The sequence below is a fragment of the Zootoca vivipara genome, chromosome 1, assembly GCF_963506605.1.
Source record: "Zootoca vivipara chromosome 1, rZooViv1.1, whole genome shotgun sequence".
NCBI lineage: Eukaryota > Metazoa > Chordata > Lepidosauria > Squamata > Lacertidae > Zootoca > Zootoca vivipara.
Window position 1 is genome coordinate 86361229 of NC_083276.1, and position 24759 is coordinate 86385987.

The 24759-nt window shown below is 43.7% G+C and overlaps 1 protein-coding gene across 12 annotated transcripts in view; it reads left to right on the top strand.

The window, feature by feature from the left end:
* The window catches only part of TNS1 (tensin 1), a 183103-nt gene that overhangs the window by 126530 nt on the left and 31814 nt on the right, over positions 1-24759 (top strand). For 5 of the 12 annotated variants that reach the window (XM_060278387.1, XM_060278393.1, XM_035128113.2 and 2 more), the window contains 6 exons: positions 3792-3878; positions 5170-5211; positions 12444-12643; positions 13905-14043; positions 21344-21436; positions 24356-24391. In XM_060278387.1, the coding sequence (XP_060134370.1) occupies positions 3792-3878; positions 5170-5211; positions 12444-12643; positions 13905-14043; positions 21344-21436; positions 24356-24391 (597 nt within the window). The remainder of the gene's footprint in view (positions 1-3791; positions 3879-5169; positions 5212-12443; positions 12644-13904; positions 14044-21343; positions 21437-24355; positions 24392-24759) is intronic. The other 7 variants (XM_060278395.1, XM_060278394.1, XM_060278391.1 and 4 more) reach the window with 7 other exon arrangements.

Consider the following 24759-nt stretch of genomic DNA (forward strand, 5'->3'; position numbering starts at 1 on the left):
TAAGGCATGGGGATGCAACATGCATGGCAGGGTTGGAGCTTAGGAATGAAATGCTCAGCAACTGCTGGGGAGAAGGCTGTAAACAAGGCAGGGCTCTGACTTGATTTTATGCTCACTGAATGAGCGGCACAAGAGCCTTTAATGATTCTGCTGTGAGATGTTGAGTCAGGAAGGAAATGTCCACCACACCCACAAAAGGGTAATATTCCATAGCCTTTGGCGCTTCTTTCATGCCCTTCCTCTGAAGCCCAGTGCACTGGCAGTCTTGGGCAGGACTCTGTGTTCCCGGCACCAAGGGAGCTGAAATTTACCCAGAACAAATTATGCACTTTTGCTTAAATGGGTGGGATTCATACAGTTCCTTCTGCGTATGGCTTTTGCAAGATTCAGGGCATTTTGTAGGGGCTTGGCAATAATAAAAGGCAAGAAATGAGGGGAAGGCATGGAATGAAGAGGGTGGAGCAAGTGGAATTAGTCCTGGAAGCCACAGGCAGAGGCATAGGTCGGACACCCAATCATCATTCTTTGGGCTTAGGGGCCCAATAGACATGATTGATATAGGAACTTCATGCTTGGAGCTCCTAACACTTTAATATTTTGGAAAAAGTCAACACGGGGAAGGGGGCAATTTAAACTGAGGTGATGCCATAGGGGAAATAAGGCAGTTTAACCCTTTGCCTTCTCCACATCCCCAATCCAAATCAGCCCTCCCCCAAAGTTGTTTTAATCCTCCGAGAAGAACATATACAGGCTTTTTAAACCTGTGGGTTTTCCTCTCGGTACTTAGTAAGCCAAATCCAAATCAGCCCTCCATTCCCCTCTGGTCACTTTTTCAGAAAGAAAAAGGATAGCAGCAGCTCCAAGCATGGAGCTCCCCCGTAACATCTGTTGGCCCATCCCTTCAAGCAGATATAGAATCATAGAGTTGGAAGAGACCACAAGGGCCATCCAGTCCAACCCCCTGCCAAGCAGGAAATACCACCAAAGCATTCCTGACAGATGGCTTTTTGGGGAAAACCTTTCTCTAAGACCCTGAGAGATTGAAGCTTGTTATTTGAAAATAATAATAATAATAATAATAATAATAATAATAATAATAATAATAATAGCCATATTTTTTTTCTTTTTAAGCTGAGATTCTAGATTCTTCCTCATGCTGTGTATAAGCATGAAGAGCGCACATACACAAATGCCTTTCTCTTGGGAGCTTTCAAGGTCTTCTGATGTGTACAGCTGAGTCTCCTTTTTAATGGGTCCTAACGGGTTTTCCCAGAATGAGTCTTTCCTCCATGTAATTCACCTGGGCATCCTCACTAATTCTCCACAGGGCACACTGTAGGCAGGGTTGCCCAAGCATGAATTATGGGCAGTGATGGGAAGGGGGGGGGGCACACTTTGCAAAATGATCAGTCTTTGGGCCTGAGGCATTTGGGCTTCTTGATAAAAACAACATACAGTGTTGCTTAAGGACTCTTGTGATGTCTTGTATCCGGTATGCAGCCTCAGCCCTGGCAGCTTCTGGGATTGTAATTACACATGAAAGTTTTTAATTGCAGAGCTCCTCAGAAATGTCCTGGACATAATCCAGCCTGCAATGCCAGGCTCAGCTGCTGGGCTCCGTCCAGTTCAGCTCCTGGACCACAGGCATTAAAAGCATTCGGCCAAAGGGAAATGGCTTGGTTCTGGGATAAGGAGGGCTGGTGGATGGGAAACCAAGCTGGAGGCTGAGTCACTGTGGCATCTAAGGGTGTATACAGAGGTAGACATAGCGTGAGGAGCAAACCTGCTATAGAAATGCACTCACCACATTTTCTTTAGATGTACCATTTTCTTTTCCAGGCTGGGCTCAGGGGAAATGAGTTCTTTGTGTCCATAGCAGAAGCTAGCTGTTAACAGCTCTGGGTTTCTGGAAGTTGGTGACATTATGTTTCTCATCCTCTCCAAACTAGCTTTTCAGCATTGTGCAAAATTGATTCCTCCTTTACTTATTTGCTTCTAAAATCTACACCGAGTGCTTTACGAGAAAACAGGAAGATGACTTGAAGTGTAGAGGGGAGCACAAAGCAGACTGATGAATCAATGTTTGATTTGATCTCCATTTTACTTTGCATTGCAAAGGCAGGGGGCAGCTGGGCAATAACAACAGCAGCAGTGTGTGAGTTGAACCTTGGAGCCCTGCTGGGTCAGACCAAGGAATGGCCCATCTAGATCAGCATCCAGCTTCCCACAGTGGTCATCCAAATGCTTCTAGGAAGTTCACAAGCCACTGTATTTGCCACTTACACCAGCATTGAGCTGCCTCCCTCTCCCATGGCCATCCATGCACCCACACACTTCCATCACGTTGAGATGCTGATGCAGATGGAAGAGGACTAGATTTTTACCCCACTGCATTACGACATAGCAACACTTGGGTAGGGAGAGAAAAGGTATTGTGGATGGGCATATGTGTATCAGAACCATGGGAGGAAACTGGTGCAGAATTACCTGCTTACAGTGGCATTTTCCAACTCACCTGTTCCTGATTTGGGGGGGACATAGCAGCCTTTCTGAGTGTTGTTATATTGTGGGAACCTTCTATCTGAGCTGCACATGGGCCAGTGTATAATCCCAAGGGACATTATGTCCCAAGATCCTGGGGAAAGAATAGCTGCTGTGGAAGCATGAGCCTGCACTCTAGGTTAACAGTTCATAATAAGTGTCCCATGACCACAGGACATGGAGTGAAGCAAGAGATCTGGCTGGTGCTAGAGAATGAGGAGGAGGGGAGGGGAGGGGATGGAACTGGCTAGAACAAGCTGTGAGAGAGGGGTTGAGAGAGAGAGAGAGCGCTCAGGGGCCAGCATGTTATTTACAATGCATGCTACTATAAATTGCCTGCTTGTTCCAAGGCGAGTATGTGTGGAATTTCACAGATCATCATCCTCCCTGGTTCTCGCTATCATGAGAACTCAGATTTCCTATGCAGCAGGGTGGGAGCAGCCTGTAATGATTAAGGCAAAAGGCCTCTAGGAGGACTCCCTTCCCAGAGAAATCTCACCATCATCATCACCACCGCCGCCCTCAACTGCTGCAAATCCTGCCTGGCTCAGAGACTCGGGGACCTGAAATGGAAGCTCTGAAACAATTAGCATGAGCCAGCTGAGACGGAGATGCCTCCACAAGTTGTTTTGTGACCGTTTGTGTGTTTTGTTTACCCACCCTTGGAAATCCCTGTCCAAGCAGCAAGACGGGTGTTCCAGGGCTGCCAGCTACACTTGTGCCCTGGTGCTGCACAGGTGTATCGGTGGGTGGGCAGGAGTGGTTCTGCCAGTGCTTCCCACATTGTTGCAATATTTCAATTTCTACTGTCAGACTGATAGCTGAATTCCAGAAACAGTATACAGGGTAGATATGATTCGCTCATGATTTTCTAGCTCCTCTTGAATCCAAAGAAAGCCAGGGAACTACATGGGATTTATTACCCCACAAAACATACTCCTGAGGTCAACCTATTCACCCAAGATCTCATGAAGAGGCTGGTAATTGACTTGGTTCAATGGTATCTCGTATTCTGATGTTGACTCAACTTCACCCCAGATCACAGTGTGTTCAAGCCTGGGGTGCATTTCCAACTAATATTTTTTCTTGTGTTTTCCCTCCCCTTTCTCCTTTGTCTGTTTGTGATGTTTGTTCTATCTCTGACTACACACTCTCTTTCTCACTCTCCGTGATGGATTTTGTTTCATCCTTGGTTGACCTTCTCCTGCTGCTCTATTCCTACCCACCCTACCTCCGCCTCCCCCTGTCAGAATACAACGCCAAACTCCGGGACATCCGGAAGAGCATGAAAAGCCCCCATCCTCCTCTTCACCGACAGCGATCCTTCTCCTTTTCTGGTTTGTTCTGTTGCTGCTTCTCCTCCTTTCTCTTCAGCCTCCCCTGCCGTGGATCTCCTGCATGGTTGCTGTTGCATGGACACCAGGACAGAGAGCTGAGGTGGCTATTGAGAGTCCATTCCAAAATGGCACCAGAAAAAAACCAAAATGGCACCAGAGTAGGGTTGTCTCCTAATTTGTGTGCGGAAAGGCAAGAAAACATGATTTCCTGCTTCCCACCCACATTAGAGAATACCTCCAATACTGCCAGGTCCTTTCCTCACATGTGACAGCTGTGCATTCCCATTGGATAAAAAAAAATGCCTCTGTTAGGAATTCTGGGAAGGATCTGACCTGGTTTGGGGGCCTATGAGGTTTGGACTCTACAGCCTTGCTCTAACTCTAAAAGCTCCTTATTTATTTATCTTTTAATCATTGGTTGTGCTTCCTCCTCCTTTTCCCTTGCAGTGTGTAGATTCATATGCTACGTGTGATGCTCATCGGTGGTATAACCAGAAGTCACTTGCAAAAGGATTGGGGGAGGGGGCTTGTTTATCTCAGTGGCCACCACACTCACCGCTGCTTTGTTGTTGGTGCTATGTCAGGTGTCTCCATAACATCAAGGGGAGGTGTTTGCATGGGTGGAAGTCGGGGCAGAAAGGAAGGCCAGAATCCAGGAATGGGATGATCACTCACTGTAGTGCTTGGCCAGCACACCAAGGTTTATTTAGGGGCTATGTGTGTTGTACAGGCATCACTGGGGTGTTTAACTTCAGATCTTTCTGCTGTGGCTGGCGATATTGACTGGAACCAGGAGAGGGGCTTCTAGCATGGCTAGCAGAAGGAGTGAGCCTGTGTGTGTGTGTGTGTGTGTGTGTGTGTGTGTGTGTGTGTAAATTCTTGAAATCTTAATCAGCAGGTTGCTCTGGAGAAAGGAGCCTCTTGATGGATTTCAAACACGTGGTTGTTCCAAAGCATCTCTCTTGCATGTTTGGTATTTATGGAACATGAGCTCTTGGAGCCAGAAGAGGAGAGACGGGTTTTCACTGGAACCTCATATTCAGCAAGGGCTCCTGGGTGCTTGTTTTCTTTTCTTTTCTGATCTCTTTAATTGGTGCAGGTAGCCTCAGAATATCAGAGTTAACAGCCATTTCCTCAGTGGCCTTAGGACTACTTCTGAAATTATTGCAGATGTATGACATCTCTATACCCCTGCAAAAAAAGAGAGAAAAAAGTATGGGTTGCCATTCTAACAGAAGATGCTGGGTTTTTTAATATTATTATTCTATGTGTTTCATTTGCCCCAATACAGGATACTTGGCTCTTCTGAATCCACCCACCTCTCTCCCTACAGGTTTGGAATTTGTACTCCTGTAAAATTTCACAGTGCTTTGGTTGACTTGGTCACTGCCTTTTGCCACCCCCCACCCTGGCCTCCAAGAAAATATCCTGTATACATTGCCTCTAGCACTCACGCTGCTTCAGGATTAATGCAGCAGCATGCTGTATGCTTGATATCCTGTCACTCTGTCTTATAGTCCCCCCTTGAAATGGTGACCTGTGGTCTATACATACAGTGCCCAAATTCTAATGGAATGTCACATTCAAAAGAGAGCAGCAGACTAGAAGGATGGGCTCCTGTGCACACATTCACTGCTTTGGGGTTGCATGGGATCCTCATGCTCACTTGCTTTATATAATGTTCCTACAGGAACGTAAAGTTGAAAGAGGTTTTTATTTGTTTAGTTTAAATGAGAGAACTTACTAATATTGTTGGTGAGTTCCTACAGACATGCTCTGGGCTGTCCTTGTAATAGGCCCCGTTGACATTCCACAAGTCCATTCTGATAAACCATGGTTTATTGCATTGAGAGCAAGCTGTATGTTCTAACACTCCCTTCTCTCCTCCCTTCTCCTGTCCTCGTGCACCCAACTTCAGTGCTTCTACCATGGCTTGTCACTTTTCTGTGACATCAGAACCAGTTTTGTGTGCAGATGTTAAACTGAAGATGTCACAGGAAACTGTGGAGTGTGAGGCCACACAGCTCATTCTCAAGCCAATAAACGATGGTTTACCAGGCCAAGATTGCTATCTCTGAACTTAGGCTATAAAGTTCCTCTGGATGTTAATCTATTAATAAAAAACCAGACTCTAAACTATTTTAATGAAAGAATGTTTCCTATGCGCACAGGAGTGGGCTTGTGAATTAAACCTCTGTGTTCTCATTTCTTGTGAATAATCTTTCAGTTTGAGAGTGGAGGAGTTGCTGTTGGAATATTCCTTTGGCATCTCCTCCAAAATGCCAGAGGAAGTTTTGATACAAGTATTGCCCACACAAAAGGAAAGATACAAATTGAAAAATAGAATATGCTGTCTGAATCCTTGCAGAGTCAAGTAATATAACATAAGATTCACTCAGTCATTGTTATTAGCCATGATACAGCTACCTGGAAATGCCTATGGTTGAATACCAGTTGTTGGGGGACCAAGAGTAGGGGAAAGCTGCTACCTTCATGTCCTACCTGGTGGCTTCCCAAAAGCACCTACCTGACTCCTATTGCAACCAACATGCTCAGTTAGATGGAGCCTTGGCTAATGTAGCAGTGCTGTTCTTATGTACTATAGTGCATCAACCGACTATGCTTTATTTGCAGTTGAATGGTAAAGAGAAAGTAAGGTATGGTTTTCCCTGGGCCATTGGGTGTAATAGTGTGCAGTTTACACAGAATGCTTAATTAAACAGCAGCAGAAGGAACTTATCATGCATTCAAAAAGCAAAGCTATGAATTTACTTACATTTACATGTCTATAAATGCGTATGTGAGTGTCTGCTGCTCAGATGTTGTTGGATTACAACCCCCGTCATTCCTGACCTTTTGCCGTGCTGGCTGGAGCTGATGGGAGCTGTTGTCCAACAATACCTGGAAGGCAGCAGTTACCCAGGGACTGAATCAGCCTTTTACATAATTGCCAAGCTTATCCTTTTTAAAATGGAGATGCCCCGGATTGAACCTGGAATCTTCTGCATGCAAAGCACATTCTTTACCTGCTGAGCTAGGGTCCATTACTTTCAGTAATTTTCCACCTGCCCAGTTTAATTCTAGTGTCAGACCTGAGTGTAGTACATCAAATGGGAAAACACAGCGAGGTAGAGACACAGAGGAGGGATGATGGTTCAGCTCCCCTCCCCTTCATATGAATAATAGATCCTTTCTCCCTTGAGTTGTATGTGAACAGTGCAGGTAGGTAAACAGTGCTAGCATGCCTAGTTTGGCCCCAAGGAAGGGTTTTTCAGTACCATCTTCATGAGTCACCTTGAAGCTGTCCTCTGATCCAGAGTTTCATGATGGCTTGTTGCTGGATTCCATTAATGCTGGGAAGGAACTATTCCACCCCTGTGTGGCTGAAGAACTTGGCTGAAGGTTACAAAAGATGGTAGCCTCACTCTAGGGAAGGGACACTCTGTATCTTCTCAGTTTAGAGTTTTGCTAGTAAATATAGCACAGGAGGAGGAGAGTGCCAGAGAGATAATTTTGCTGAGCAGCGCTGTTGCTAGTGCCCAGCTTTTCCTGCTCCTCAGCCATTCCAGGGAGCCTGGTCACCCTGAGCCACTCTTGGCTCTGAAAACACTGGTCTCCTTCTTCCTCCCCTCCCTCCGTCTGCTTTAAAGAGAAGGAGGAAATGAGGCATATAATAAAAAGGCCAGAGAAAGTGGAGGGTTTCTAAAGTTTGGTGCAAAGGTTTTGAAGCCTAGGGCGGAAGACATTTGAAATGTGTGTGCAGCAGCAATGCAGAGGGAACTATGGCAGCCATTCTCTGGTGTGGGAGTTATATGGAATGCCTTGCATCAGAGGGCAATGGCTTCTTTCTCTGCGCACATTAGCAGTATCAGTCTGAGTTTTGCCCACATTGCAATTGGCACTGACCTTTGCCCGTATCTCACTGCTTCCCAATGAGTTTCCCACTCAAGCATTCAGCAAGGCTGTTGTTTTCTTGCTCTCTCCCCCTCCTTCCCCTTCCTGTGTGCCATGCTCAGCAAACAGACTCGTGCCTTTCCCCAAGGTCTCCTGGTACTGACAGCTGGCATCTTGCTTGTATGTTGTGCTCATTGTGTTCGGGATAAAACTTTAAAGTTGCAAAGGGGTTTTGTTGGCCTTCAAGCTTATGCCAGCAACTGCAAGAAAGTATGATTCAATAGGGATAAGGGTTTTAGAACGGAAGCCAATTTCCATGCATCTCCTGCTCGTTGATGCCAAAGGATAGGAGTATGAACAGAAGGGGGTATTATCCCCAAAAATGCATTATCCCCAGCTTCAAACATCCAAGGAAGTTCAAGGAAGACAACACAGTGTGGCGATAACTGGAACCACCCACTTTCACTCCCAGAGGCCTGATAGATCTAGATACAGATGCTACTCACCAGCTCCTTTCCAGTTCTGCGATTCTATAGGTGAAATCTTGTGCCTCTCCAACAACAAGGCTGCAGGGAGGGATAATATACACACTTTGCATATATTAGTTCCCTGAAATGAGGATGATGTTGAAACTTAACTGCTGAAGCTTAACTTGAAAAATGACTGAAATATTTTTGGGGTTTAAAACCAGACAGGTAACAGTCCTTGCAGAAAGGGATTTGTCTCCCTTAGAGGCACTACCTGGTTTCTCCCTCCCTGGTGCTCTGCCTTGACTTCTTATACCTTTTGTTGTCATGGTTGCCTTGGTGGCAGCCGTACATTTCTCCCTCCCTGAGTGGCTGGATAGGTAGGAGGCAGATGAGGACAAAGTTGTTGGCTGACACATGCTACAAAGTGGTGCTGCACCAGCCAGTTACTCTAAGGCTTAAACTGCCCACCATTTTTTTAAAAAGTACTAACCCCAGGGTGAGAGTGACAGTGAGCTTTTCCAGTCAGAGGCCAGCTTCGTGGTCATAGGGCCAATGAGAGCATCACTGTAGCAAGAGGATGAGCCAAGTCCCCTTAGCCTACTAACCTTGCTGCTCTCATTGGTCCTGCACCCCCAAAGGGGTGGCTTAGCTCCCTGCCACTACTGTCCTGGGTTTAGCAATTGTTAAAATCAAAATGGTGGGCTGCTAGAGCCTTCTCTGTCTGTGATAGCCATTCACTTTCTATCTTGTGGTGAGTCTTTTGGAATGCTTGGCGGCCAGTGAACTGTGCAGTGGCGCAGTCTCTGGACTTGAACCTGTTAGTTCAGCCTTAGTAGTACCACTCGTTCCTGTTTTTACACGCACACAAAATGCTGCTGCTTCACTTTAAGGAATTTTGTGTGTGGTGCCTCTTGAGCTCACTGCTCTTTTCATCAATGGATTTTCCTTAGTTTCGGATGTTGTATTGTGGTTGCTTCTGTTGCCATGGATTCTGGCTCCCTCCTCTTTCTCCTCCCAAGTGGGTTTCTGTTTTGGGAATCTCAGAACGCTGCCCAAAATCTGTGCATTCCTGTTCTTTCTCTCCTTTAAAGAAAAAGAAAAGAAACTTCCCTTTTCTTTCAGCTGTGTGAAAAGCAAGACTCTCTGCAGCTGAGAAAATGGCATAGCTGTTTCTAATCAGGGAGAGATCCAGATTAGCCAAGGGACTCAAAAGCAGCCCCAAAGAAACTTTTTTAAGGACATCTTGCCAGGACCAGTGCCTTAAAAGATAATAATTTTAAAAAATCGTTCCAATGAGTTTGTGGGGTGGGTGCAGGAGGGAGGGAATTCATTCATTGCTGCTTATATAAAAGAAGTGGGCTCTTTCCCCTAATTTGAGTTTGAACATGCTGATGTGTAGTGTCTCCTAAGCTTACATCTGCAAATCTTAAGTAAATGGGGTGGAGTGAGCTTACCCCATTTAGTGAATGAGACCCCTCCCTTTGGCAGGTTTCTTTAAGGAAAAGGAGAAAGAAAGAAAGAAAGAAAGAAAGAAAGAAAGAAAGAAAGAAAGAAAGAAAGAAAGAAAGAAGTCCAGGCACTGCAACAAACACATCATTATACAGCTCCATAACCAATGAGAGTTTGGTGTCTTTTGCTTGCTCTGACCGCCTCTGTTCCCTAGCACTGCTCTTTCGTTTCACAGCTGCAGGGCACAATTTGAAATGTTGCAGGTGCTGTTCCCAGCTACAAAGTTTTCATGTTAACAAAATCCATTGCTGCAGATGACTTTCAGGATTTCACTGTTATGCATCAGTTGAAATCAGAGACTCAGGTTGACATCAGGGCACATCTGCGCCACTAGACATCTCAAGGTGTTTATCTGTTCCACAGACTTCAATCTCAGTTTGGATCAGGCTCACCGAAAACAAGCTAATTTGGATTTGATTAGAACAGGCCCAAGCTGAGCTCATTCTTAGCTATAGCCCAGTCACAGTTCAGAGTTTTCTTGCACTCCCAGTGATGCCATTGGTAGGGATGGGAAAGAAATTTGATTCAGTTCACAATTTTCAAAACAACCCAGGTAGTGAAACACAACCATCTTTTGAAATCTGCACTTCTCTGAATTTTGCAGTGTGCTTCTCCTGCCAAGTAATGTGTACCAAAATGCACATACTAAGGCAAAGTGTGCATATATTAGTGGAAAATAACATACAGAATGCATAATTTCAGGATAAATCGCTTTGCAAAAAAAAAAAGTGTGTAAGAGGAGAAATTCACCCTAAAGTGCTGATGATTCTGCATGAGGACTTAAAAAATAAGAATAATCACAAACTGGCATGGAAAGGTGGAGAACTTGATCTTAAGCCTGGATAAATTTGAAACTGAGAGGAAGCAAAATTGACAGATTTGCCCATCCCTAATCATTGGGAACTCAGTGAAGCCTGAAGATCTCCCAACCAGCCCCCCCCCCGTTGCATTAACCGCTGTAGCAACCTTGAATAGGCTTTAAAAGGTTGCAGCAACAATTGCCCAAGCTTTCCTTGGGCTTTTCAGTAAGAGATCTACATTTCCCAGGTGTCTTGGCATCCACAATGCTGCTGCCGTGCTCCAGGGCCCAATAATGGCTGCAACAACAAGTCTTCTCTATGCTGCTGCTAACAAGTAAGTTTCAGCAGGAAAGGGGAGAGGCCTATGGTGGTGGCAGCCAGGGCAAAGCTCATTGTAAGCCAAGCCCAAAGTGTGGAAATGTTTGCAATTAGTTCAGAAGTTCCAAATTAGGGAAGTTTGCACTCTGAACCCTCCGTTCCAATTTTTGGCAGCATCACATTCATAAACAAGTTTAATAGTCTAGGGATGAATGTGTGTGTGTGTGTGTGTGTGTGTGTATGCACACCCTACAGACCACTAAGAGAAATTTATCAGCACCCACATCAGCCAACATTTCCCATAATTAATCCAGGGAGTGTATACTGTTAGCGGGTATAAAAGCCAATTAAATTATTTTTTATTATTACATTTGTACTCCATCTTTCTTCCCAGGAGCTCAGGGTAGCATACATGGCTCTCCTCCTCATTTTACAACAACCCTGTGAGATAGGTTAGGCTGAGAAACTGCCACTCACCCGCCAAGCCTCATGGCTAAGTGGAGATTTGAACCCTGGTCTCCCAGGTTCTAGCCCCGCGCTCTAACCACTGCACCACACACAAAGCATATGTCTTCAGAAACTTGAACTTTCCTCTCTGTTGCCTTAGATTGACTCTGAAAGTTGAGAAGGACAAGAATAACAAGCAGCCTTAGATCTCTTTTCTGGGCCACGTCAGCCAGTGGCCTTGGGGTTTCCCCCCTTCCTTTCCCCTTCAGCGTGTGGCTTTGTTCAGTTGCTTGAGTCTCTGAGACCTATTCCCCCCCCCCCTTACTTCTGGCTCTGTACAGTATGGAAAGGATTGTATACGAGGATCCTTTCCAATTCCTTGAGCTGACTTTTCTCTTGACCTGTATCTGCCTTCTCCTGCCAACTGTTTCCTGGGTCATTGTATGGAAATGTCGGAGCAGGGAGAAGGAGGAAGGCATGAAGACAAGGAGGGGAATATATTATTGTGGTGGAGATGTCCAAGTTGCCTAAGAATATGTGTTAATATTAGGTGAATGGAAGCTGGTCACCAAAAAAAGGAAAAGTAAGGAAAAGAAGCAATCAGGCTGTTAAGTTTGCCTGCTCTAAGTACACCCTACGTAAATCAGTGCTTTGGTTCATGTTAATAAATCCTGCACACACATCACATGCACACACCTGTTACAGCCAGGTAAGAGAAGTAAAATACGATGCAGGGCATCCACACCAACGTCTTATCCTCCAGAAGCCCAGCTCAGGAGGTGAGGAAAGAAATGAACAGGCCATCTTGGGGATTTTTGGCTTCAGCATGAACTCTATGCTTTCTCCAATGCAGCTGCTTCATTATGCAGGGATTTTAAAATGTACGAACCGGGTTGTCGCAATTTTGAGTTGTGCTTGTTGGGTTTGGTTTGGTTTTCACTATAATCTGCCGGTGGGAAGTGATGGATTTGCCGATTTCCCCTCTCCTGATTAATTGATTCAGTTTCTTTCCAAAGCCAAGACACAGCCCAAAGATCTGAATATTGGCTCATAAAGACTTTCTAAATGTTTGAAGCTCTTCCTGTGCTTGGAACTCCACTTTTCTCACAGTGCAATTGAACTTTCAGGAGTACAGTCGCCACGGGAGAAGTCACCAGAAGAAGCCGAAGCCCCTATACGGAGACGTACCACCAGTGAAGGCCAGTATGAGAACAGTCCCCAGGACCCTAGTTCACCACGAAGCCCCACGGTTCGTTCTCCAGTTCACTGTGTCTCACCAGAGGTGTTCAGCACCATTTCTGCCAACCCTGGAGGAAGGCCCAAGGAGGTGCTTTTCTTTTTCTTTTTAACATTATTATTTCCCCTTCTGACCTTGCTGCTTGCATGCATGAAAACACAGAAGGGGATATATATGTATCTTTGACCCCAGCACTTAATAGGTAGGGAAGGGCCAGGGTTGGGAAGGGCGATGAATTTAGTTTGGCAGTAGAATGGATTAAGAAAAGGGTACATGCATGGGTGGGCCTCCCTAGGTATTCCTTGGATGGAAGTTGCATCTTCAGTTTTGGAAGAGGTTGCAGTGGTTTGGGACTCAGAAGTGTCCATGGTTGTTCTCACATCCAACATCGTAAATGATGGAATACCAGTTGCAACCTGTGTTGCTGAAACTGGGCATCAGTCCCTCCTATTGGCCACTTGCTGGAAGCCTCTGGACTGTCACTATATTCCAGGACAGATTCAAGTGCTCACTGGAAATTTAGACTTGTGCAATCGAAGTGGATGAAAGTCCTCTGTTGCTCTAGTGCCACAAATCCACTTTTTAATTTTTGGAATGACCTTCTGCAATTAGGAAAGTGACAGGGAAGTGCACTGAAAAGTGTGGGATCAATGACTGATTGACTGATTGACTCAGTAAAGCAAATCATTATGAATGCTCAGTAAATGGAAACAGAATTTTAAAAATCCTTCCAGTAGCACCTTAGAGACCAACTAAGTTTGTTATTGGTATGAGCTTTCGTGTGCATGCACACTTCTTCAGATACACTGAAGAAGTGTGCATGCACTTTTTAAATTTTGTTTCGACTATGGCAGACCATCACAGCTACCTATCTGTAACTAGAACTATGGAAGGCACCACCATCACCAAGAAACTTACACAGGTACAGACTGACATCTTCTTTCCAGTGTATCTGAAGAAGTGTGCATGCACACAAAAGCTCATACCAATAACAAACTTAGTTGGTCTCTAAGGTGCTACTGGAAGGAATTTTTTTATTTTGTTCCAACACGGCTACCTACCTGTAGCTCAGTTAATGGGTCATCTGTAGGAGCTGTTTCTGACGGTATGGTGAACAGAAGCAAACTACAGAAGCAGAATGTTTTCTGAAATTAGGAGTGGGAGAAAGGGACATAAAGGCAAGAAAAGGAAGCATGGGATCAAGCAGTTTAAAATTGTGACCAGACCAGACAGGAGATGGGGAAAACATCTAGCAAAGAGAAGGCAGGGATTTTCCCTGCCCCAATTTGTGGGGGAGAGATCAGGAAGGTCCTGAATTTTCATAACTGATTCTGCTTTCCCTCTCTTACAGCCCCATCTCCACAGTTACAAAGAGGCCTTTGAAGAGATGCAGGGGACCTCTCCAAGCAGTCCACCTTCCAGTGGTGGTGAGACCTCTCCCCCAACCCCTGCCTTCCCTGTCTCACCACAAACCCCTTACAGTAACCTACGTAAGTTCCATGGCAGGGGATGGGAGAGGGGGGCATTGGTGGGTGGCTTGGGCAAAGCCAGACTTAAGAGGCAGTTGGTCAAGCCGTTCTCAGCTTCCCAACACCCACCACCATTTTAATCACCCCTTCACTTTCTCATTTCTCTCTGTCTGCCAGTCTTGGCTGCTTCCCCCTTCACCTTTCATCTCTGCTTGCTGTAAACTTCTCACAGTGTCACCAAGAAGTATGCATTCGTCCATGATAATTATCATCACAACAGCAAAGTTTTGCAACTCTTGGGGGGGATTGATTAGGGTTAGAGCCATTAGCTACCAGTGAGTGGTGAAGAGGAGCCACAATCTCTGAATGTCAGCATAAACCATAGCAGCAGAGTCCTGTGCTGTCTTCTACACCCCCCTTCTCATTGTCCACCAGACAAGGAGGTTGGTTCACAGTTGATCATAAATTTCCATAGTGTTGTCTGTGCTAGCTAGTTACAGCAAAAACAGCAAAGAGCCTTGTAGCTCCTTGAAGACTGTTCGCTGATTTTGAAGATGCCATAAGGCTCTGTTATTGTTGTATAAAAGTTCTGCAGTTAAGATAGCGAAACTACACAACGTACGGCCTGCTAAGCTTAGTGAAGCCCACTAGCCATGTAGGCAGCCATGGGGCTTGATAATATTTCTGTTCTTGCAGTCAAGCAGCGATTGCAGGATTGGAGTTGGGTGTGGCTTGTTAAACCACAGCATATGCCTGGTGGGTTTATTTGGCTATGTAGGTCATCCTTTGTGCAAGCCTATTTTAGAGAAACCCATCCAATGTTTTTGGTACACAATACCTGCCTTCCTAGATGCCAAGGGGGAAACGTTAAATTAGCCTTGCTCTCCATAGCATTGACAAATACACAAAGTTGGATTAACAAGAATATCCATCAGCAACACTTAGTAGTTATGTGTATGAATTATGTAATGCACTTATAACAATGACATGATTTATGAACCTCTATGAAAACACTTGCATAGGCAAATTTGCTTCCCTGCTGAGGGAATTTTATACCACACTGTGAAGATTCCCAGTTCATAAATTCTAGATGGTACATAAGTTCAGGTCCTTGTTATTATGAATGAAGAATTCCCCATCCTGTGAAGCATCTGGCAGAGTCATGGACTTAAATTTGTAATTACATTTCCCTGGCTGACAATTAAAAACATACCTGCAAGCCCTGATGCATAAGCTGGAGAAATCCCTTTGGTTTGATCATTCAGGGATACTCTAACCAGTGTAATGTTCCAGGGATTTTTTTAAAGTACTTTTATTTAAAATGGGGGAATCACATACTGCACCTATAAACCTGCCTATCCATGTGTCAGTCAGTTTCAGCACTATTAATGGCTTTTCTAGACAGAAAAACAATACCCCAAATCTACCAAAGTTGATGGGTTAGAAAAGGCAAACAGTCCTGGTTATGCCTAACCCCTGAGCTGAGCTGTGGAATGTCCCAAAGGAGAAGTATTTAAAGTTTAGGTTTTTGGCACACAGATCCTACTTGAGGCAATTTGTATGTGGCTTCCTCTCTCTATGGGAGAGGGAGAGAGAGAGGCAGCTGTTTTCTGCAGGTGGGAGGAAATAAAAATGAACCCAAGCCCTAAAGACACCCTTGAAATACCTCCACAACAGGACATGGGCTTATGCAGAACAGATGGAGGGATGTGTCAGCTCTTTTGCATGGAAAGGTCCACTGTTCTTCCATCCCAAGCACCCAGCGTTCAAGGCCCTTTGCAGGTTCATTCTCCTTTCTGTTTGCACTGACAAAAACTGATAGTTGTAAATTGGGACCAGATACTGCAGTGCACAAAATCTTCCAAAACTGATGTGTGCCATTTAAAGCAGGACCTATGGGCTGGATGCAGCCACTTGCCCTCTCCATCTGCCCTGCTGACCTCTCCTGTGCAGCCACATTTCTCCCATTGCTCAGCTGTTTCTGCTAGTTAGCTGAATGCTGGCAAAGGAGGTGGGAGATTGCAGGGAGGTTCAAACCTCATCTTCTCTAATCTTTCTTATCCCACTCCCCCCCCAAAAAAAAAGATGATGATGAGGAACAATGGAGCAATGAGGGAAGAGATGCAACAACTGGCAGAGTTCCACTGCTTCCACTGGCAGCTTGCTGCATTTCTGTGCTGAGAAAAAGGAAGCTCATTTCTCAGCATCCCAAAAGGAAATGTGACCCAGATGTATGGATACGTGTGAATTATGGAGGGGTATGTGTATGAATGGATGTGCAGGTGTGTGAATGGGAATTGTTTAGTTGTTTAGTCATGTCTGACTCTTTGTGACCCCGTGGACCAGAGCACGCCAGGCACTCCTGTCTTCCACTGCCTCCTGCAGTTTGGTCAGACTCATGTTGGTAGCTTCAAGAACACTGTCCAACCATCCCGTCCTCTGTCGTCCCCTTCTCCTTGTGCCCTCCATCTTTCCCAACATCAGGGTCTTTTCCAGGGAGTCTTCTCTTCTCGTGAGGTGGCCAAAGTATTGGGGCCTCAGCTTCAGGATCTGTCTTTCCAGTGAGCACTCAGGGCTGATTTCCTTAAGAATGGATAGGTTTGATCTTCTTGCAGTCCATGGGACTCTCAAGAGTCTCCTCCAGCACCATAATTCAAAAGCATCAATTCTTCGGCGATCAGCCTTCTTTATGGTCCAGCTCTCACTTCCATACATCACTACTGGGAAAACCATAGGGTTAACTATACGGACCTTTGTCGGCAGGGTGATGTCTCTGCTTTTTAACATGCTGTCTTTTCTCCCAAGAAGCAGGCGTCTTCTAATTTCATGACTGCTGTCACCGTCTGCAGTGATCATGGAACCCAAGAAAGTAAAATCTCTCACTGCCTCCATTTCTTCCCCTTCTATTTGCCAGGAGGTGATGGGACCAGTGGCCATGATCTTAGTTTTTTTGATGTTGAGCTTCAGACCATATTTTGCGCTCTCCTCTTTCACCCTCATTAAAAGGTTCTTTAATTCATCCTCACTTTCTGCCATCAAGGTTGTGTCATCAGCATATCTGAGGTTGTTGATATTTCTTCCGGCAATCTTAATTCCGGCTTGGGATTCATCCAGTCCAGCCTTTCGCATGATGAATTCTGCATATAAGTTAAATAAGCAGGGAGACAATATACAGCCTAAGCGGATGGGTATGAATGGGGCATGCATATGTAGATAGCTGTGAATGGGGTATGTATTTGTGTATATAGCTTTGGCTCACCACTGACATATTCCCCCCCCCAGCAATTACAAGGGAATGCAGTCCCTGGACTGAAAGAAGTCCCCAACCCTGGTATTGGGTAGAAAGTTTGGATACAAATTTAATGAATGATAGCTCCCACTCCCTTCTGGGCAGTTTTGTAAGGAAGGACAGGGCATACATTTCATACATAGAGTGCATATGCTGCAGAGGCCACAACTTTTTCCATAGGTGTGTGCATATGTGCACACGCCCGCACCAAATGTGGAATGAGTGGTTTCCATTCTACAAAGATATAGCTTTAGGGCATTTGCTGTGTTGCACACCTGTTCCGCCTTCAGTTCTCAAATGAAAGTTAACAACATGTAGATTTGCTTGGGTTTCCGAACATTTTGGAAATCGAATGGACTTCTGGAACGGATTCTGTTCAACTTCCAAGGTACGACTGTTCTTATGAAGCACAAGCAAAATATTAGAATTATAATTGTGTAAAATGAGCCCAGGCTGTTAAACGTGACACATCTGGTCTGTTTATGCCGTGGATACTGTTGTCGTATGCCCAGGCCTTATAATCCACAGATGCCTTGAGATTTCTGTGGTAGCTCAGCTTCTGAGGCTGTGGGTGAAAACCTGGTCTTTAATTTCCTCTTGCATGCTCTGTCTTCCTTACTTTTCTAGTCAAGCATGCCTCTGACCGACTAACCCCTTGATAACTTGGTGGTGGGTTTTTAAATGTAATTAATTTAGCTTTGAACAGTTCTGCCAATATTTCATCTGGCAGTGCTAACATGGCTAAGTGCATACCAACAGCAATGGGCTAGTGAGCAGCTGGGAAATGGCAAAGATCTCAAAAGTAGCAGACCCAAATTTTTCAGAACATTCTGATTCCAAACTGGAAGCATCACTGTTGCTTCCAGAAGAGGGTAGCTCTTATTTCAGAACAGAACTGGTACTCCCACTTATTAGCACCCCAGTTATTAATATATACTGCCAGTTATCATTCATAGATTTTAAAGCAGGGCCTTTAAAAATACAACCACACCAGTCTTCTTCCCAATGCAGAGTGAATTGTGACAGATATGTTTACAGAACACTAAGGTGAATGATATTCTGAGCAATAACAGCAAGAAGTAGCTTAATATAGGTCCCCAAAGAATAGGGGAAATAGAATTCTCCAAGTTTCAGCTGAGCCTCATTCATTGATGTTGATATTTAAAGGCCACATCTTCAATGTGCTTGTTTCAAGGGTTAGATGAAGAGTACTTCCAATCATCACAATCTTGTCTTTCTCACTGTCAGTGCAGAAAGTGTCTTGGGAGACCACTGCCAGAGACATTTTTGTACTTTTAGTTGCATAATACAAGAGCAATTAACACAATTTAGCCATGACTAAATGTCATCCCATTGATTTCATGGGAGCACACAGCCCAGTCCCATACATATTCACTCAGAAGTAATTCATGGTGATATCAGTAGGATTTACTCCCAAATAAATGTGCATGGGATTACAGCCTTCATCATGATTGACTCTTACTTCACGTGTAGAGACATGCTGTGAGTTGCGCATTCATTCTGGTTCTGTTGAACCAGAATGACATTTCAAAAGGCTTCCACAGACTCGATCTGCTACATATTCTTAGTGGGCTGAAGGTATCTCTATAGTCAAGCATGTGACTCTATAGCTTTCTCCTACAGAACAGTTACAGATCCACTATGTGAACAGATTTGGTAACAATGCCTGTAGTCTTTGCCAGCAAGCTGAACAAGGCACTCGAGGTACTATCAGCAAATCCCACAAGAGCCTGTACAGCAGGCTCTTGAGGATGCAGGTTGAGCACTGAGCTATATGATATTCTGGACATGGACTAGCTGCTTTTGGAATTGCTTGTTTCCCAGTCACTCATTGGTATTGAGCCATTAATCCTAGCCAGCCTAGCTAATCCATGATGAAATATATGCTCTTGGTTACTGGCTTTCCTTTAATGCTCCTGCCTCCCTCCCTCCCTCCTGCTGTGTCCCCGGCAAGGGTGCCCATCTGAAGCTGTAAGTCAGAGGATTGCAATGCAAATAATGGAGAATGTGTCGAATTTTTCCTTAATGGACAATATAGTACTTCGTTTGTCTGCGTACACCCACTGTGCAAGAGAACTTGCATTTCAAGTTAGAAAGACTGAATTGTTTGGAGCTGGTGAAATATGATATCACTAGCGATGATAGCAGTAGACTGAAAGAGGAGAAAAACCCACATTAGAGTTTTTGTGAGACTTGCTGTTTGAAACACATCTCACGTATACATCTACATCCATTGCTGCTTGCTGTATGTATATATATGTATATGTATATATATATATATATATATATATATATATATATATATATATATAGTGTATATATGCATGGCTGTCCTAAATGTTGTTCTCCTTCTTGATTGGGTAGACATAAAACGAGATATATGTAAATGCAATCATGCAAATGCTTTGTTGATATACATGTTATGCATACATATATGATGTATGCTATTTGTGATATACAATGCCATTCGTATGCAATGTTTCAAATCCTTCTCGTCTCATGATCACGATCTTTGCAGATGCCATCTCTACCTTGTGGCAAACACTCTGACATAGGATGACATACATTATCTATTCATTCATTGCTGTTCTTCAAACGTCCTGGTAATGGGATGGGGATGCTGCGGTCATTTGCTACCAAGGTTGTCTCTATTGGGTTGTTCTCTTGGGCTCGTAAAGAGAAAATTGGAAGTTGCTATGTTTCAGTTTCTGCACTAACCCAATACTCTCACAAAAAGCCATAAATGGGAAGGATGGTGATGATTTATTGAAGGAAAGAGGCAGATGGAAACGTGGATATGTCATCCCCGTAGATATTTTCTAAGGGATGTTCCACAAAGAAGAAAAGAGCCAGAAAGATCACGGTCCTGTGCAATTATCAGTTGCATTCCAGAGACAGTTACCAGTCCTCCAGTCCTGCTATGTAACATAAGCACCTAATTCCTTGCCAGTGGGACTTTGACTGGTTGCTGCTTCATCACAGGCTCAGTACAGCATCTGAATACACATCTGTAGTTATATCCTTGCTATTGGAGCAAATTTAATAGGCTAAATGTCAGGCCAAGATTTAAGCTGGGGGCATGGTTTGCTTGAAATATGTATCTGACCTGCTGAAAACATTATCAGTGTGAAGTAAGTTGTCCACAAAAGCTACTTAAAACAACAACAGCCAACCCTGCTTGCCACAAACATATAAATTATAGTCAATACTGGTCACGTTAATAACTTGAGGGATAACAGATTTCTTTGACTAGTTGTGCTGAGTTTAGTAGTTTGGTGCAAACACAAAGCAAGGTGTTGGTTGTAGAGTTGCTGTAGCTCTAGCAGGTGGTCCTGTTTAGGGATGGTGTAGAAGAGTCCTCTCGGCTACAAGCAAACCTTTGAGAGTTAACATTGTTGGAAGAGCTTGCCAAGCTTTCCCCTGAAGAAACCCAGTCTTTGCCACTGAATCAGAGCAAACAGCAATCAGGTTTTCTTTGGATTGACGTTTCCTCTGATTTTTCACTAAAGAAAGGGTTTTCTGGGGGAAAGTGGTGAGGCAAGGGCAAAAATGCTCAGACCCATGCTTTTCTAGGCATGGGACAAGTGCAAGTCTGGATGGAGCCCTAAGTGCACCAGCCTTCCATTTTGTAGATCCACTGCTCCACTTGCCTTAAGAAATTACACACTACTGAAGAGAGAAGTCTCTTCTCCAGCAATATTTAGCTTCTTTTCCTTTCATGCACATGACTTAGAGGGCAATCTTTGTCTCTTCTCAGTGGAGAAGCTGTCTGAGACTGGGGGCCTGCTACCGGCAGCTACATTCCTGTGGTTTCAGCACACCAATCACCCTGAGTATTTCCAGCCATACATGTATATAGCTAGGATTCAGTTACAACCCTATTTAGCTATAAACTGGTATTTAAAAACAAACCTGGAAATGCCTGGATTTCTTATCCTTTACATTTAATCCACCCTTTTATGTTCGGTTTTGTTGATGCATTTCTTTCGCTCCCTGTATTTTTGACAACAGTACGCTCTCCACCAGGACTGGCTAAAACTCCACTTTCAGCACTGGGCCTAAAACCTCACAACCCAGCAGAGATCTTCTTGCAGCAAACAGGAGGTAAGCAAGAGTAGTCTAATGATGGAGAGACTGGTACTATGGAGAACAGCAGCATCATTGGATATTATGATATGTCTTTTGTACAGCCCACTGTCCTATTGCCAAGATAGAAGGCACATGAAGTTTGTATTAAGTAGTTTTAAAGATACCCACTGCACACAGACTTTAAAATAGATTTTAGCTCTGGAGTGTAAGCATATATTTTATTCCTTCAGTTACACGGCATCAGTTGTTTTAGCAAATGGCATTGCTGTTCTCACAATCACTTTTCAAATCTTACCAAGCCCAGACCTTGATATTGCCTTAAGGTGGTGATTTCCATCAACCAGCATAATTTTCTGTGCTCGAGAAAAGTGCTTCCTTTCCTCAATTCTGCTCTTGCCAATTTTGTATTTTTAATGTACATCCTTAAGTTGTTTGAATAATGAGCCTCCTGTTCATTTTCACTCATCATTTTTAATTATGGATGACAAGGAGAGATAAATCTTCTTTACAGAGTTGAGGCAGATTTGAAAAAAGTACAAATCTGATTTGAACTTCTTCTTTTTGTCTATCTTGGATTCCAAATGCTGCAGAAGTTGGATTTCAACCATAAGGCTCAAATTTTGGAGACACATTCTGCAGTTTTCACTGAGTCTGAAAGTCTGGCTCCAGCTTTGCCCTTAAAAGTTTTTCTGTACAAATTCAATCAAGTGTGAATCTTCTATGGTCCCTATCCAATTCAAATAATCTGCAACTAATTGCATGTAATAACTAGTGGTGTCTGGATAGAGAACCACATCCCCATATGCTTCAAAAGACACAAACAGATCATTCACTGTGGCTCAAATAAGTATTTCATTGGAGATACACAAATGCACTCTTCCATATGTAACTCTTCCTTGCAGATTTGAGGCACATATTTTTAATTTTAAAAGGAATGGCATCTCTCAAGTTTTCATATCTGGGGATTTACACTTAACATGCAGATTACAAATTGTAGGATTATTCAGTGTGACCCTGCATATAATATTCAGTGTTGTTACAGTCTTTGTAATTACACAGATCTATGCTGGATTCAGGTAGGTAGCTGTGTGGGTTTGACGCAGTCAAAATAATGTGTGTGTGTGTGTATTTAAAATATATAAAAAATGTCCAGTAGCACCTTAGAGTTGGTCTCTTATTTGGTCACTAAGGTGCTACTGGACAATTTGTAAAATTTATTTTGAAATATGCTGCTTAGTTTAAATTACTCCCGTGGAATATATGTCATGCCACTCTTTAACATAAGATGTTAAGGCCCCATAATGCTTTTACATTTTTAAAACTGAGTAAGTTTTACACTTGCCAGTGTCTGGATAGAGGAGCTGCCTGCTGGGGTGGGGCAGCCATGTAAACTGAACTGGGATTCCTGAAGGGTAAGAATAATACAGTAAACATATTATGACAAACTGTCACAGGAATGATAGTGATTGCAATCAAGAAGCAAACTAGGAGATGTGAGATAAAATCCCACAGCGGAAGGGTAGGGAGTGAGCCCCAATCATGACAATTTACTGAATATTCAGGTGCAGAGTCAATATTTGCAGAGGTTTACATAAGCATGTGAGCTGCCTGCTACAGATTTTTGCACAAGCGTGAACTTGCTAACCTGGCTCAAGCTGAAGCTGATTAGGAAAAATAGAAACTGAGTCCTAAGCAAGCCTGAAATGCATTTTTTTCTTCAAGATTATCCATCCATCAGTATAACCAGCCACTTTCTGGACAGTACTTCATGCCATAGAAGGCTATTGAACATATCGGTCCTTTTAAGAACAAAAACTGCAGAGTAAGAGACTTGTAGTTAATCCTAGAGACCACAATCAGTGTATTGCATAATGGGAAGCTATCAGGCTTTGCACATGTCCAGTTTGAGGAGGCATGCGTTGGAACAGATTGGACAGTTGTTTTCATGAATGTTGCATCTCAGAGCTTGCATGGGGTGGAGGTGGGACTCTAGGCTAGAAGCCTTCCGTTTGACTCATAAATGTTCATGTGTAGAGAGATCCTTGGCATCGGAACATTTTTAAACAAGCACTTTCCCCCATGAAGGTGATATTGTTGCTTTCTTTCAGTCAGGATTCACTCACATGCCCATAAATTCAGGATCTGCAATTATAGTTAATTGGGTGGTCTTGCACAATATACTCACTTCTCCAAAAGATTGGGCTGTATGTGATAAAGAAAGCGGTGGAAAATTCACTGGATTGTGTGGAATAACACTTGGTGTCATCTCACTTCCACCTCTCCTTGTATGTATTCTCTGTGATTTAAGGCTCTTTCTTTTCATTTTCTTCTGACTCCCAGGCTAAGCGCTAGGTCTCTGAGTTGATTGAAGAGTAATAATAATAATAATAATAATAATAATAATAATAATAATAATAAAAAATAATTTATTATTTATACCCCGCCCATCTGGCCGGGTTCCCCCAGCCACTCTGGGCGGCTTCCAACAAAATATTAAAATACAGAAATCCATCAAACATTAAAAGCTTCCCTAAACAGGGCTGCCTTGAGATGCCTTCTAAAGGTCTGGTAATTGTTGTTCTCTTTGACCTCTGGTGGGAGGGCATTCCACAGGGTGGGTGCCACTACCGAGAAGGCCTGAGGGATACCTGATTTGTATGTGGGGATGCAGATGGTTGGGCCAGTTCCTAATAATGTTTTTCAGGCATTTGGGAACTTTAAACATAGATTTGTGGTGTTTATGTTGGTTCATATCGGTCATGATTTAGACCAGAAACAACCTCTTCTGATATTTACAGTTGCTTAACATAAGAAATCCTGCTAATCTCTTTCTCTCTCTCTTTGTATGTCTCCTCCTTCTCTCCATTTTCATTACCTTGCCATTGTCCATCTTTTCCTTCCCAAACACTTCTTTCTTCCATGCTTGCCCCTCAGAACTAGATGGGGAGACAGTAGTTGAATCTGATGAAGGTAAGGAGGGAATTGTTTTCATTTTATATGAACTATTTGGCAAATAACAATATGCCAGCAGGCCCCTGTTAGTCCCAGTGGCCACAAGGAAGCTGGTGGGCTTGTGTGTGGTCAGAAGAGTTGAAGACCAAAACATTTCCCTCACAGAATTTTGCTGCACCACAGATTGCCCAAGAGCTGCTTTACATGGAAACTGCAAATAAATGAGAGCAAAGACATTAGCAAGGAGTTCATTACTTTTCTAATAATAATAGCTTCAGCTTCCTTGATACAAGTATGCTAATACAAAGACATTTCTCCTTTAGAATTTCTTGCAAAAAAAACCAAAAAACCCAACAGATTTCCTGAGCCACTTCTGCCAAACTATA